The sequence below is a fragment of the Macrobrachium rosenbergii genome, chromosome 53 (genome assembly GCF_040412425.1).
Source record: "Macrobrachium rosenbergii isolate ZJJX-2024 chromosome 53, ASM4041242v1, whole genome shotgun sequence".
Lineage (NCBI taxonomy): Eukaryota > Metazoa > Arthropoda > Malacostraca > Decapoda > Palaemonidae > Macrobrachium > Macrobrachium rosenbergii.
In genome coordinates, this window is record NC_089793.1 from 23612824 (window position 1) to 23628856 (window position 16033).

The 16033-nt window shown below is 36.8% G+C and overlaps 1 protein-coding gene and 1 long non-coding RNA gene across 15 annotated transcripts in view; both read right to left on the reverse strand.

The window, feature by feature from the left end:
* Positions 1 to 58: 58 nt before the first annotated feature.
* On the reverse strand, positions 59 to 5555 carry LOC136834092 (uncharacterized). The gene is made up of 3 exons (XR_010851663.1): positions 5344 to 5555; positions 3733 to 3822; positions 59 to 1328 (listed from the first exon to the last, which is right to left on the reverse strand). It is a non-coding gene; the product is annotated as an uncharacterized lncRNA (long non-coding RNA).
* Positions 5556 to 12268: 6713 nt separating this feature from the next.
* Positions 12269 to 16033, reverse strand: part of tgo (Aryl hydrocarbon receptor nuclear translocator homolog tgo) — a 308504-nt gene continuing 304739 nt past the window's right edge. For all 14 annotated transcript variants that reach the window (XM_067096881.1, XM_067096885.1, XM_067096882.1 and 11 more), the window contains one exon: positions 12269 to 15606. In XM_067096881.1, coding sequence (XP_066952982.1) covers positions 15404 to 15606 — 203 coding nt within the window. In that variant the 3' untranslated portion in view covers positions 12269 to 15403. The remainder of the gene's footprint in view (positions 15607 to 16033) is intronic.

Below are 16033 nucleotides of genomic sequence, written 5' to 3' on the forward strand. Positions count from 1 at the left end.
ATTTTTCCGCGACCAGAAATGCCAGGTGTACGGCATTTCATCACTGGAAGAGGAAAACACTCTTGAGTTGTAATTATATGAACCCGTAAGTACACATGTTGCATTAAAGAATTAGTTGTAAAAACTGTTGGAAAATCGAACGTTCAACGGAAACTGGCTTTAAAACCAGTCATTGATGTCAATTATCTATTTTACAAAACCCATTGTTTCTTATTTTTACCTGCCTGACATGCCTGTAGATCTCTGCTTATCAAATTTAAATGAAATAGTGTTTGTAATTAAATCATTTAAGAATCTTAATCAGTTCAATATACTTTAAACAATATGCAGGCTTAGTTTTATAAGTAAGAACTTATATTTTTTCATTAATTATTTCAATTGTCTAAGAGGCATCATGAATTAAAATGATACAAAATATAGTCTATAAAATAATTATTTCTGAAATTGTTGAATCCAGTCGAATATATTTTTGCGCATAGCCTAAGTAAGTTAGGGTAATCACAAGTTATGGATAAACCTATTAGTTTATTACATTTTGTTATCCAGCCTCCTTAATTTATGCATTGCATGCAATGATTGTAGGTCAATTGAAATATTTTGTAAATTTCTCTCAGATTTCTTTTGCACAAATGTTTCTTCACTTATAGGTCCTAGTGGAAGAAGCTATTTTGTTTTTAATTCCCAACTTCCTTCTATTATTTCATTATTAGTTGCATCATCTGTATCGAACCCACCTCGTAAATAGGCAGCAACATTCCGCTTACGTAAATAATGATGTTAAGCAACAGCATGCCAATACAATTATGGATGCTTTACTTGGAAATATGTTGATAGCAGATCAGAAAACTCTAAATCTGGATGCTAAGCTGCCAAAGGCATTTTCCACAATAGACGTGCACTGGATAGACAATAGTTAATTGTTCCTGCTCTTTAGATAAGTTCTTTGTGGATGTGGTTTCATCAAGTTACCCATGAGTGGAAAAGCATCGTCACACACAAAAACACAGGGCAATATTTCATCAAAGTCAGGGACACTTTCTGCTTGGGGAACATTCAGTTTTTTGTCTATCAACATTTGACCAAATTTATGGCTGGAAAAGACCCCATTAGTTCCAACATCTACCATGAGTAATTCATAATCTGCGTTGACACGGGCTACGAGTACAGTGCTAAACGAGTGTTTATAGTCGTAGTAATAACAGCCTGATTCTGATGGCTTCCGGGCCTTGATGTGCTTTCCGTCCATAGCTCCCAAGTCATGAGGGGAAACTCCACATTTTCTCAAATGATTCTGCCACCAGTTTCCACTCGTTTCCCGTTCTTGGTAACTGTTAAGAAAAAACGAACATCATCATCTTTAGTACCCATCGATCTGTTGTTCTCTATAAGAACGTTATTTAACTATATTTTTCTGGATAGACTAGATCTAAACTTTATCTGAAATACCAATAATTACAGATTATATAATATAGGTTTTAAATGTTTAATGTGCACGCGGCGGTTTCTAAACAAATGTCTAATATGTGAAAAAGTAAAACGTATGATTATTGATGTAATGAAAGCTTTATAATGTTTATGCTGCAAAAGTGGCTCGTGCTTTAAGCACTGCCATAACTGAATTCATAATAATAGTATGCTTTCCTTAGGGGCCAAGCACAGGTGGAGGTAATGCTGGAAAAGTGAATGTAATTGCTAAGAAAAGAAAGAATAGCATAACAGAACACAAACGTAACGAACTTCTCGAACTTGCTTGTACTCATCTACAGAAAGTCTATGGCCCAATTAATCGTTTAGCTTGCGCATGGGCTGAAGAATTAAAACAGCTTAGTGAGTACCAACAAATATTTGCTAGGAAACCAATAAATTATGTACTTTACGAAGGCCGGCTTGGAAATTTAAGGCCAAATTCATTTAAGATCAGTGCAAAAGGTCCGCATCCGTCGGGAATCATTGACTGATTTATAGATTTTAGACATACATGCCAAGCACTGGGGCAATAAAGGCCATTCAGCACTGAAACGGAAATTGACAGTGAAAAAGTTTGAAAGGTGTACGGGGTGGGGAACCTCGCAGTTGCACTATGAATCAATTGTTAGGAGAGGGTGGGGGGAAACCTCGCAGTTGCACTATGAATCAATTGTTAGGATAGGGTGGGCAATAAGATGGAAGAGAGAGAATATGACCGGAGGTCCAGTAAAAAGATTGAAAGAGGTAGCAGCTAGGGGCCGAAGGGACGCTGCAAAGAACCTGGAGTAATGCCTACATTGCACCGTACGATGTGCACTGACGACACTACCCCACTACGGGGACATCCGTCGGGAACTCCACCACCTTATTCAGTTAACTCAGGTATTATAAATACGTCAATGAACAGTACATCACCAATTAGTGTATAATTCATTGTAAAGAACACAAATCTGTAAGAACAGGATGTGCCTCTTCCTTGCATGGCTTTTATATCTAAAATAAAATATATTTTCTTTATTGTGCATGTAAAAATTATACATATTTGATATATTTACATTAATTTGAATATTCTTTTTTTTCATATTGTTGTCCTCAACGTGCATGTACTTAAGTAATATCTGATAAATTTACATAATTTGAGAGTATACTAATCTGAATTTTGTTTCAACTGGTCCTGTTCCATTATTTATGTAAATAAAAGTTTTTCAATACAGGTATGATAGCAGTAGGCCTACATGTTTCCATAATTATGCATCCAAAGCTCTGTGGAGATATTGCTGTGGTAAACTTCAGCACTTCAAATGACTGGTCAGTTGCTAGAAATCGAAGGGTACTTGAAAGTCTGCCACTTGCCGATATTGCATCCCTCATATTTGTATCTTCTTTCTTGATCAGCGGCACAACTTTTCCTGGCAAATCGACAAATGAAGAATGATCCTTGCATAAAAAGTTCTCATAATCCTTTGGAGAGGACACCATTAGTTCCTTTAGGAGATTACCATGAGTAAATCTAGAACGTTTTACATACCAGTCCTTCATCCACAACTTCCTTTTACTGGTTTTCTTGGAATCGTTGCTTTCAAGAGGAAGAATAATCGCTAATCAAGCAGCGCTCTTATTCACGTCGTCTCACTGAGTTGAGGACGGTAACTGATAATAATCAAACCTGACTTCGTGTGTGGGCGTTAAGTTAACGATTGCACTCTTGTTTGTTTGCGCATAAACGAATGACCGTTTATCTGGCGCTTAAGACTCTAAGGCATTACCTAGTTGACTGCCACGTGGTAATTCAGCGTTGTCATTCGTGGATAAATGCAGAAACTTAAGGAAATGAAAGATGGTGAACGATTGCTCGTCAAGGGAAAAAGGGGCTTATTAAAATTTTGGGGGGTTTGTGTCCTCCAAGGCTTATCCTTTTAAATAATCGGTCTATTTTTCTATCGTCGTAAGATCATTCTTTTCCCTAACTAGTCGTTTTCTTATTTTAGTGGCAAGCTCGATAAGGACCATAGAACAACTAGCTCTGTCAACTCGTAAAACATAATAAAAAGGCCAAAAACAGTTATCTTGTATGATATAATATTAAAAAGTCTATAAAATCAAGCTTAATACCTCTATTACCTATCAGCCTAACGCAGCCTGAAAAGGGAACTGTATCTGGTTCGTTACTGTCCAGTACAACTTTACCGAGAATATGACGGCAACCAGATTACCAAAATTTCGACCAACCAAAAACACATTAGACAACATCCTCACACCACATACCTGTCAACCTGACAATGGGGAGAAGGACTGATCCGATGGTAAAGACCATATAAGTTCTTTCCACATCCTGAATCAACATGTTTTCAGTCCCTGAAAGAAATAATAAAATAATAATAATAATAATAATAATAATAATAATAATAATAATCAAATATACAGACAGACTATACATGACATGAAAGGAAGGAGGGGGAGGTCTACTAAGCATAGAGGACTGCATCATTATTGAGAGCAGAGCACTGGGGCAATACCTGAAAACCAGTGAAAACGAGTGGCTAATGTGTGCATGGGAAGAAGGACTGATAAAAGTAGACGAAGACCCAGAAATATACAGACAGGAGAATGAAAAACAGAACAGAGGAATGGCACAGCAAACTAATGCACGGACAGTACAGTATGAGAGACTAAAGAACTGGCCAGCAACGAAATATGGCAATGGCTACAGAGGGGAGAACTCAAGAAGGAAACAAGGAATGCTAGCAGCGGCACAAGATCAGGCCCTAAGAACCAGATATGTCCAAATAACAATTGATGGAAATAACATCTCACCCACATGCAGTAAGTGCAATATGAAAGACGAGACCATAAACCACATAGCACGCAATGTCTGGCGCTTGCACAGAACCAGTAAAAAAAGAGGCATGACTCAGTAGTAAAAGCCCTCCACTGGAGCCTGTGCAAGAAACACCAGCTAGCTTGCAGTAATAAGTGGTACCATAATTTTGGGAAGGTTAAACTAGGTAATTATGTGGGCCCTATCCATTGTTTATCGGCATTATCTCCAATAGTCTCAATTTTCTCCCGTAATGAAGACATGCTATAACATATTCCCAGTGTATCTCTCAAACCTTGAGCATATTTCATATTACTGCTGCACTATTTGCTCATTTCGTGAATACAAGAAAGAAGTCCATGTAGTGAGATGAAATTTTCTCCCAAAACCTTCCAATTACATAATATACTCTTAATTAGTGGAAATAACTGAACAATTTCCAGGTTTTGAATAACCTTGATCTATGGCCTCTTGGATACCACACACTAGCCATAGCTACAGTAAACTAGGAATGCCCTCTGTAGAAACGACGTTACCAACGCGGTATTATTTTGCAAGTTGCCAATACACAAAACAAAATTGTAGGCTAACCTACATTTTTGAAATGAGCTCTTCATCAAATTATGACTTATAAGGTAAGACAATACCGTCCCCAACACCCTCCATAGCTAATACAGCAATATTTTAACCAGTAAACACCGGGAGGTTACATGATATTATTTTATATTGGCATCTTATAAAATTTTACCTAAGATGCTTAGCGTAGTACTAGGCTAAATGCATGCAAGTGCGACATCACGAGCATCGTTTGATGCCCCTAACAGTGGCCCTGTATCACAAGATACCAAAAAAAAAAAAAATATTCCAGTGACACCACTTTTAGCCATACAGTAGCCTAGACCTAACCTACCAACAAGGCCAATCTGCACTGTTGGTAGGTTAGGTCTAGGCTACCAACAATGCCAATTTCCCATTTTAACACGCATACAGCTCTCAGAATAACGCATATCCCTCTATCTTTCATCCTTTTATCTATCATGACTCAAAAATATAATTACCTTAATTTGCAATGAAGGGCTTATAATGAAACTAATTACTTTGTAAATGGTTCACTCACGAGCAGAGTATAACTAACATACGAAAGTCGTGGTATAACGTCATGGGCAAAGAACTTTATCGTACGCTACGTATTGAGTTACCGTACTTCTAGATATATTCCCTTTAGATATATTTTCATATTTGTTGCTCTAGGAGCAAGAACATGTGCTGGCATACGGTCAGCCAGTCTAAACATCAAAAGCAAAAAATTAAACGTGAGTATAAAAATGAATTATAAAAGAACATGTAGTTTGAGCGTCGTTGTTACAGAATGGATAGCGAATCATTTTCGAACCCATATTATGAAGGAACTCTCGTAAGAATAGGTATTTATCTGTGAGAGTTATCCATGAAAACTTATGTAAAGAATACGTGAATAATATGGAGCATGGCTTCATGGATAAAGATGGAAACTGAGAGCCAAGATACCACAGATATTCACCTGAATTTTAATACAAGACGCCCGCATTAAATACTAATTATAATAAAAAAAACTAACTTCTTTAGTCTATAATAAAAAAACAGTGATGACATAAGCAACAAATTATTCCACAAGAATACAATTCATAGCAACTGATCAAAATTCGGTCGATGGAACGGCCTACGGTTCCGCCCTCCAAAGATAAACAAAATGAGGAAGATGAAAATCTGAAAAAGACGAGCTTTGAAAAAAGTTTTTGAGTAATGATATTATCTACTAGTGATTATTGTGTCGTTTTCTTTCTGGCCGTTCGACAGGTGATAGGATTTCGGCACATTTCCAAAGGTAAATGACGCAAATAAACAATTTCAGGGTATGAAAATAGGCTAGATCAGACAGTAGATCCAGATAGGCGGGGGTTTTTTAATTATGAGCTATAGGCCAAGCAATGGCATAGCAATTAATAAGGGATAGCCCTAGACTGCTTCTTTAGAATGTAGTTTTTCCGATAGTTTTTTTATGTTTTTTTGACAATTTTCACATTCATTTTCTTTGGCAATACTTGCTTGATGACCCAGGGCCTATTAGGTTAGGCTACAGAGGGAAATAAAGATGTGCATCCTAACCTAACCTAACCAAGCCCATGACGTCACGTCACACCTAACTGGCACATCCCAGTTAACTTGCCCTGCATAGCTATAAAGCAGGAGCAACATCTAGGTACATATCTTGCTCAATTATTCTATTTGACAGTGTCCATGGAGAATGGGCAGCTCCATAGGCTATCCCCACCCCACCCTGCCCTAAGGCCTACGATACTGGTGGTCTTGTTTTCCACATTAGTCCCCCAAATATTGTTTTTAGATAAAGGGAGTACTGTAATGAGCCAAACAAATATTTCCAGGAAAACTAAACATATTTTTCAAATTATATCCAAAACTAAAGAAAAAACTCTTAGGCTTGGGCTCAATGAAACTCATCTCTTCAGTAGCCCAGGTATTTACTATTTTGAAAAACTATCTATTATGGCATATGGGGTTTGTACAGGAATTGTCATAAGTTCAATAATACATTACAGACCATTTGTACAGTACATGTCTCTGCAAAAAAATAATAATAATAAATCATTTATTATATTATTCATTAGCCTAGAAATAATATCACCAAGTGATGCTCTGACATCAATCTGATTTGGTAGTCTCATGTAAATGAGCCTATTTTTCTACAGAATTAAGATCACATACCTGACAGAACATAGAAACTGTTCCCGATTAGGTGATAGGCTAGTAACAGTGGCAATAACAAAAATAGATAGGCGGGGGCAGCACGTTAGACTGAATAGGGCTTTGAGAGCTGACCCAAATAATGTGCATCTTATTAAACATAAGAGTTACTTCTGCATCCTATCTGTCCCAATAGAGAAAAGTATTAGAATTTTCATAAATATCACATATATTATTCACGCTATATCTTATTACAGGTTTAAAACTATCCAGTACTCTGACTGGTAAGTATGCAAATCTTTCTTTTTTAGGGGTTTCCCACCAGATATACCTACTCCGTAAGGGAGTAGTGTTGTCAGTGCATGTCAGATGGCGTAATGTAGACGTTTCTAAAAGGTGTTTGTAGTGTCCCTTCTGTTCCTAGCTGCATCCTCTTTCTAATGTAAAACTTGACTTCCATTTCCTTTTGCTTCATCACCTATATTTTCTGGATCTCATTTCTTGCTGTCCAACCACTGTATCTACCTCTTTTCATGGTCTTAAGCGTTGAATAGCTGAAAGTGCCCCAGAACGTGGTCTGACAGAGTAAATTTGATGAAATCAAGTCGATCATGTATTTATAAAATTCTGGGGGGTTCCAGTAGTTAACCAAAGTTTTTGTGTGAGGCAAAAAGTGATTCTGTACCAACAAGCATTGTTGGATAGGCATAAATCTTAGGATAAGCAGATGGAAAAATATATGGTTCTTGAGTGTAGTGAGTAATAGTAAACTGTACTGTATAGTATACGACAACATATCTTAACTGACCTAACCCAACCTAACTTAACCTAGGCTTCTGGGTCCCGCCCAGATAAGTGCCAACCCACCATCCTACTACAAAGCAAAACAACGTTGGATTACGTGGTTTAAATTTCATTCATACAATATGACACAATATAAATTGGTGGAAATAGGTATTAAAGCCAAAGTGGAACACATACCTGTTAGTCATGTTTTTCAGCTCTTGAATTCAGCCATGCCTCTGTCTCACCTGTATGAAGTGATGTGTCTGGACTCACGGCTCACAGTTAAGCATATGCACATTGTGCCGCCAATGTGATATGACAATCCATGCAACTCTCCTTCCACTGATGTTGTTAATGTTGGCGAATGCAGAGAACTGTATTTGCCTTCGATGACTGATGAAACCCTCTCTTGGGACTGTGGGTCGTGACCTGTTACTTATAACTAATGATATAATTAATGGTATTTGGTGATGTGTCACAGAGCGGCTCACCTTTGGTAAAGTCATTGCTTATCTTTAAGCTAGTGTGCACCATACAGGCTAACCGTGTTTCATCTTCCCACAAACATGGTACACCTGTGGAGTGCGTTCACTCCTCTTTTCAGTCTTATGGTTGTTGTGCAGCAAACACGTTCAATAAATTAATCCCAAACAGTACATTTTTTGCGTTTTGACTCCTCTTTCAGCAGTTTGATGCTTCAGCAGTGTCCTTGCTTTTCTTGTGTTTGCGCAATGTCTAATGTGTTTCATTTGTCCAGTTTAGATAATGACTACCCTTGGTATTGTTTACTCACCGGATGACTGTCATGAAAGCTCATCTCGCATATGCCCATCCTAAGTGATTCCTTTCATTGACTATCAGTTAATTATCTTTGGGCTGCATATGCAGCTTGCTATGAAACACTCACTACTTCATCTGTTGCTGATGCTAGACACACAGTAATGGGTAATGCAAATGCCTTTCTCCAAAACTTTATGGGTTTTGATAAGACTGAACAATCAATTAACAGGACAAGATAAACTTTGACTTTGCTGTTTTTTAGGAATGCACATCACCTCTGAAGCTTGTGTCTCTCATAACATAGATGAGAACTAGTAACCTAGGTATTGTCATAGATAAAGAGAAATTAGTTTACCTGGCGGAAGAAAGGATCGGGAGATTGTCATCCTTGATCCAGCAAAGTTTAAATCCTCCTGCCAAGTGGCAATTTCTGATTACTCCCATGTTGTTAGAGACTATTTCCACACAGCTAATTCAGGTTGTGGTCACTATGGCTACAACTCTTGAGGTCAGTTCCAGCTGTTAATCAGCTCAGTGGTCTGGTTAAACTAAGATATACATAATTTTTTTAATTCATTGGAATTCAGCCAGATGATTACCCATTCATAGCCTTGGAGGATGTTATGGTGAACTTCCCATGGTGACAGGAGCCTGTCACCTTTAGGTAGGAGTTCTAGTGGCCCCTCTCTTCTTGTAAGATTGGTTATTTATGAAAATTGTCAAGGTGTGGGGTGCAAACCTTGAGAAATTCAAATGAGAAGATGTTTGATGTTACAGGACAGGATGTCACTACAACTTCCTTGAGTTGAAGGCTGTTTTTGTAGATTTTCAAGCATTCATTCAGCACTTGGTAGGAATAACAGATGTGATAACAGCTTGATAATAATGGTATACTTAGGAAATCAGGGTGGTTCTTGATCTGAGACTGTGTTGACAGGTAGCTGAGATATTGGGAAGAGGCAGATGAGGCCGGCATAGATTCTTCCCAGAGAGACACTCTGTGATAACAAGACATTATCATCAGGAGAAATCAGTATCTACAAATGGAGGGGCTGCTTCAGAGATTTACAGTGCTCTTTGGCACCTGTGGGGTATGCCATTGGTACACCTGTAAAAGAGTTGTAACTACAAGCTGACTTAGTAGTGTTCAGATCGGCTAGACCTAGCAGCAGGAGTAGTGCTCAGATCAGCTAGACCTAGCAGCAGGAGGATAGACATACTGTAGTGTTACTTCGTGGGATGTTCTCATTGCTTTGTCTTTTCCCCATTCAGCCTCATCAAGCAGGTACCGAAGCTCTGCACCTCTGATGACACAAAGGTAGTTCCAAGCAGGTCCCCTTTGTTTTCACATGCGGAAGTTAACTAGCAAGACCTCCGAGATTGAGTACTATGGACAATGGCAGCTGAAGCTATACCAAGTCTGACAGCAACATGTACCAGGCCAAGTGTAATCATTTCTGTAGTTGTAACAGAATGGATATTGATGTAGATGACTTCACCATACCCTTGTAACAGAAGGGATATTGATGTAGATAACTTCACCATACCCATGATCTCTGACTTTTTTACTCTTGTACATCAGCACAAGAAGTTGCCTGTCTCCACATCCAATGGATTTAGATCTGCCCTCTAGTGAGATTTTGAATGACATCTACTTTATATGGATTCCTCTGTGGTCCTGAGGTCATATGAAGCTTCCACACAAGCCACCTATGGAACTTCTGTACTGGACTTCACAGTAAAGACTGGCTTTTTGTGGGTGTTTATATTTTCAAGGCAGGTGAATTAGATTTAAAATGTAGTCTGGGTTTATCGTTTGTTCCCAGCTTGGTAGCAAAAACTCAGAATACTATTAGCCCGGACTAATGTATGCCACCTTTCAATATTCCTGTCTCGTAAGGGCTCTCATGTTTTACTTGTTGAGAATCAGGGAAGCCAAAGTTAGGAAATGGTTATGAAAAACAGGTTCCTACTGAGTAAGGTAAGTGATTTTGAGAACCTATAGTTTTAAGACTAATGGCAAAGCAGAACTAATAAAAATGTGAGTCCACAGTCAGAACACTACTATTGTTGCTCTGGAGTATAATCACTTACGTTTAACATGCAAGTACTGTACCTGGAGATGCAGTGTATCTTTGCTATTTTTGGGAAGATGTTGCTCATAAATGATTTTGTATGCCTTTATAAGAAGTTTGGGGTTCATTGCCATCTACTATATCATAACTCCTCTTCATCTCTCATTCATAGCTCTGTTGAGACTTTTGACACTCGAGCGAGCTTATTGGCTGTATGGTCTTATGTTGATGGCCAGTGTACCTCCTTTCCTAGTCCATGAGTGTTGCTTTACGCTAATCAGGTGTTTGGACAATACTTTTTACAAACTTAAGTTACCAGCAACTTGGTTCTGGATTTCTTACAGTCCCCCAAGTACTCTACTGGCACTTGCAGGCATACACAAACACACTTAGACATTTAGCAGCTTGGCTTCTCACTTAGAAATCAATTCAGGCATATATAAGATGAAATGGTGCTTAGATGGAATAAACTGTGTTTTTATAAAGTTGTTTTATACAGACCCATTTATTATATATTGAAAGCTCTCCTTCCAGCCTCAGGAGCCTTGCTGCCTCATATGTTCTTTGTGATGAAGGTTATTTGGTTGATACAGTTGAGAGGATGTATGCCTAGAGGCTAACTTCTGCCTATCATATGTAAAAATTGTAATATGAATATAATGTGCATATGTTTTCTTCTTTTGATTGTCATCCTTCAGTATTTTCATCACAGCCCATTATGTAGCAATCTTATGTTATGTTGGGCTTGCTTTGCTTGATATAACATCTCAGATTTTTGTCATATGTTACTTATCGTTGTAACATCGTCCTTCATCACATTTTCTCTGGGATTTTTAAAACACTGTTACCTTTAATCTTTAGCACTAATAGAATTCCAGTTCCTCCTGTCAAAGCTATCTGCTATATCACATCTTAGAAACCAAGTCTACATGTCCATTTAGGTTTATAGAACTGTGCTAGAATACCCTCTGATTGTGATGCTTTGGTTATTGCATCTGATAACCATTTTTCCAGGTCCTTGTTTGTGATGTACTTGAGATTTTATTCTTTAACTTATCATTCATCTCTTCCATTTCTACCACATCTTAAGATTAGTAAGCCAAATCCATTTAGTCTTCTCGTCCATCCATGCCACCAGAATTTGTTTGTTGTGATTTATTTTGTTCTCGCTTGTTTAGACATAACCACCTGTGGTATACAGCATACAGTATATTGAAAGCTCTTGCCAGTATATATAATGTTAAAGAAGGTACAGTAGTTTGCCCAAACCACCACGCTACAAGTTTCATCTTCAAAGCTGGCCAGCAAGTGTAGACGTAGTACCATAGATTGAAAGTAAATTAAGAACTGGTGTAAAGCTCTTGTAGGTAACTTGAGTTGGTGAATTTTGGATGCTGTAATTTTTCATGAAACACTTTCAATAGTCATACATGTAGTGATGACAGTGACAGTGATATTCAGCTACAAAACATTTTAGTCAACTAACAAAACAAGCTATGAGATGAGAAGGAAGGTGACTTGGTTATTCAGAATTTTAGCATCTGGCAGGGGTCTTGTCCTTAAAGGAAACCAGGATTTGGGTTTAAGTAATGCACACATCTTAGACATAAGTTTATTTATATGTCATTAATTTACATACTTATGTGATAAATTTTAGGCTTTTAGAAATAGTACTAGATAATGAGTAGACATACAGGACAAATGTGTCAGTTAATCCCACCTGGGTCCAAATGTAAATTCAGTTAATTTATAAATACTACAATGTCTATATATTTTGAACAAGGCTGTTCTAAACATTGCACGCTTACCCTCAAGGACTGATGCTTACACTTGCAGGTGGATATTCAACCTTCAACTATGTTAGCAAGTTAAGTTTCCTCTCCTTTTTCCTGAAACCTCTAATTTATCAAAGCTTTAATACTGATGACTAAGAGCACCTCACTCAGCATCTTTGGATAGAATACTGATTGATGGTTATCTTGCTAACACAGTTAAGATTTGTTAACTGAGCTTTTGTTAGGAAAATAAAATATTGTTGAAACATTAATTGGGATTTAGTAGAGTTGAGATGAATTAAGAGTTAAAAAATTAACTCTACTCAATTTGTCACAATTTCCAAGTCCTTGCAACCAAATTTAGGCACTTGGTTATCATATGGAATGGAGGTACTCTTGAAAAAATTTCCTAAGTTAGTTACTTGGTAGTAAACGGGAATCCCTATTTTAAACCATCGTATTGATGAACCTACAATTGCATTAAAAGAAAGAAGGAAAGGAAAAGAGTTTTACTTACATGCCTCAAATACTGATAACTATAATTTCAAGACTTGTGACAAATTGTTGAGTAAGCCACTGGCCCTTTACCAGCCAGGCCACTGCAGCAAATATTGCACTGATGGACTGTCTTTGTAGTGTGGTCCCTGGCTCACTTTTGGGCCCTTTACCATGGATCCTACTATAGTCTTCCCTTACATTAATATGGCCACTGACAAAAATATTCCAAACTTGTGCTTCATATACACTGTTGCACAAATCATGGTATAAAAATTAAATACTGTACTGTCTCAATTACCTTGTTACTTCCAGTACTTCACCGGCACCACAACACTCGCTACAATTTGTCCTCAACAAGCATTTGCATTTTCTTACATATGTAACATCATTGGTGAAATCTATGTACAGGTAACACTGGCAAAATTTTACCCTTGGTTAAATACCAGTTACAATACAAAGTAAATTATTTAAAAAAGTGCTGGTTTCAATTTCACACATACACAACTGTTGTATTTACATGGTTGACTTCCTTATATATAAATCTCAAATGTACACTTAATCTTGGAGAATACAGTCATGCCTGCCATTTCACACTCGCATACATTTTCAACTGGAACATTCTACATACGTCTTTATTCATATACATAACTATGGGTTGAGGGGACATAGCTTAAACCTTGTTAGAAATGCCTAAAAAATAATTTATAACAATAAACATCAACTCTCAATGAAACATTTTAAAATAACAAGGTTCAAAACACTCTTGAGCTGTGGCACTGATACTAGACCCAAAGAAACATGGCACTTGACTCAATTACAAATCTAAGACTTAAACAAAATTAAAGAAGAGGGAATGCTAACAGATTTGTAGAGTAAACTACTGATTGTAATTGGATTCAAAAAATTAATTAGAACCATCTTTTTTCAAAGGGCAGGTGGAATTCCACCACAAGCCAAGAACTCCCCTCTGCCATAAATGATATGTCCATAATCAAGTATAATCATTGGTGACTTGACACCAAATGCACAAACCTCTTGCTCATAAAAATTGAATGCTCTCAGAGCACTGAGACACACTTGTACTGACATCATTAGGCAAAATATACACTACATTGTACAAACTGAGCTACACAAGTGGCATGAAAGCTCATGAAAAAGTTGCATGATGAATTTTCCATGAATGTTCAACCTTTTTCTTCACAATTAAAGAAATGAAATTAGTTATTTCCTACCTAGACCTAATATATCAAGTCTTCCATTTGCATATTTTTTTTGTTTTTGTTAAAAGTACAATAATTTTGTTAGTGCCCTGAACCCCGTTTAATATAATATCTATAAATTAGTGAATAACAACAACTCAACCCTCTTACTACCATCCTGGAAGGTCTGATGTATTTCACCCACATTAATTGTTTAGTAACATAAGGAGACTCAAATTACAAAATAGGTGGAAGACCTTGTTGAAAAAGAAAAATTAAACCCACATCTATGATAACTACACTAAAAAAAAAAAAAAAATTAAACCCTCTAGTAAAAGATTGAATATTCATATTCAAGATATTGCATTGCAATGTTTCAGATATATACCTCTCAAGAAATCTAAAGGTCGAAATCAAAGGTCGCCACAACACGAGACCATTAATAATCAGACAGCTGGTAAAAGAAGACACTTTCATGTTTCTCTTTCAGTGAATACATACCATTTCTGAACAACACAAGCTTGAGCACTAAATCAAAAAGTGCTTGAAAGTACTGTACAGTGGTGAACATCCCTAAGTAATCATAAAATCATGATAACAAAAACATAATGCTGAAATATTGCAATTTGATTATCAGCATAATTTCTTTAAACATAATAAACATTGTAAATTACAATATTGAGCTCTACTGCTTGAGGTACAGTATTATTCCTAAATAATAAATACTAAATTTAAATAACTTGCTCTTTATAAACAGCACCTAAACAAAATTTAAATAAAATTCACAATATACATTATATGAAATTAGCCTGATAATTCACTTTTCCTGATGACCAGTATTATCATCTTATTCCATGTCTACATCAAGAAGTCCGTTTTTCTTCTAAACTTTTGTTGTGATAACTCACAAAATTATATGGGTTGAAGCATCCATGATCAATTATTCACAGGGGCATTCCAGTATCCAATATTGTTTAAACACTGACAGAAGGAAGCAAATCCTTGGACATGGTAACAAAATTCTTATTTTATAAGTGAAATGAAGTTCAGCTACTTTTCAAAACTTGCCATAACTTCTGGTATAGTGGGTCTATAGTCCAATCTTAGAACACTGTCACTGAGGCACTTGTTGATGAAAAAAGAAATACCAATATGGATTTGAAGACTTACCCCTCTGCAGAAAAAAATTGTTAAAAAAATAAAATAAACGGTTTCTTGGAATAGTCAAGCTTTTACCAAGGTATTCACTACTTTGGATGGTCCTCATTCAAAATTTGTATTAAACATATTCAGGTCATCAAAAGTAGTACCACCTGACTGGTCAAGGATTTGAAGCATATCTGTCAGTTCAGGTTGAGTGCCTGCAGCACTGCCACTGGAATGACCTGAACTTGCTCCTGGATGCCCAGAACTAATGGATGGCCCAGCATTTGCTCCTTCTGTTCCCAAGCTGTACTGCCACATGCCTATTTAGAGAAAAGAATATTGTCACTAAGAGAATTTTCAGCCAACCTTTAATTCATTACACTTTACGAATTTGTACAATACTACCATAGCAGACTTTACAGCATCAAATTGTAAAGCTGATTTAGAGAAAGAATACTGTCACTAACTTAGAATATTTTTCAGTCAACCTTTAATTCACTGCACTTTAGAATTTGTACGATACTTCCACAGCAGACTGTACTGCATCAAATTGTAAAGCTGATTTAGAGAAAAGACTAATGTCACTAACCTAAAACAATTTTCAGTCAACCTTTAATTCCCTACATTAGGAATTTGTACACTACTACCATAACAGACTACAGCATCAAATTGCAAAGCTGACAATTATGCCTTATACATGATGAATAGATTACCATTAGCATGAAAAAGAAAATAATGACCTTTGAA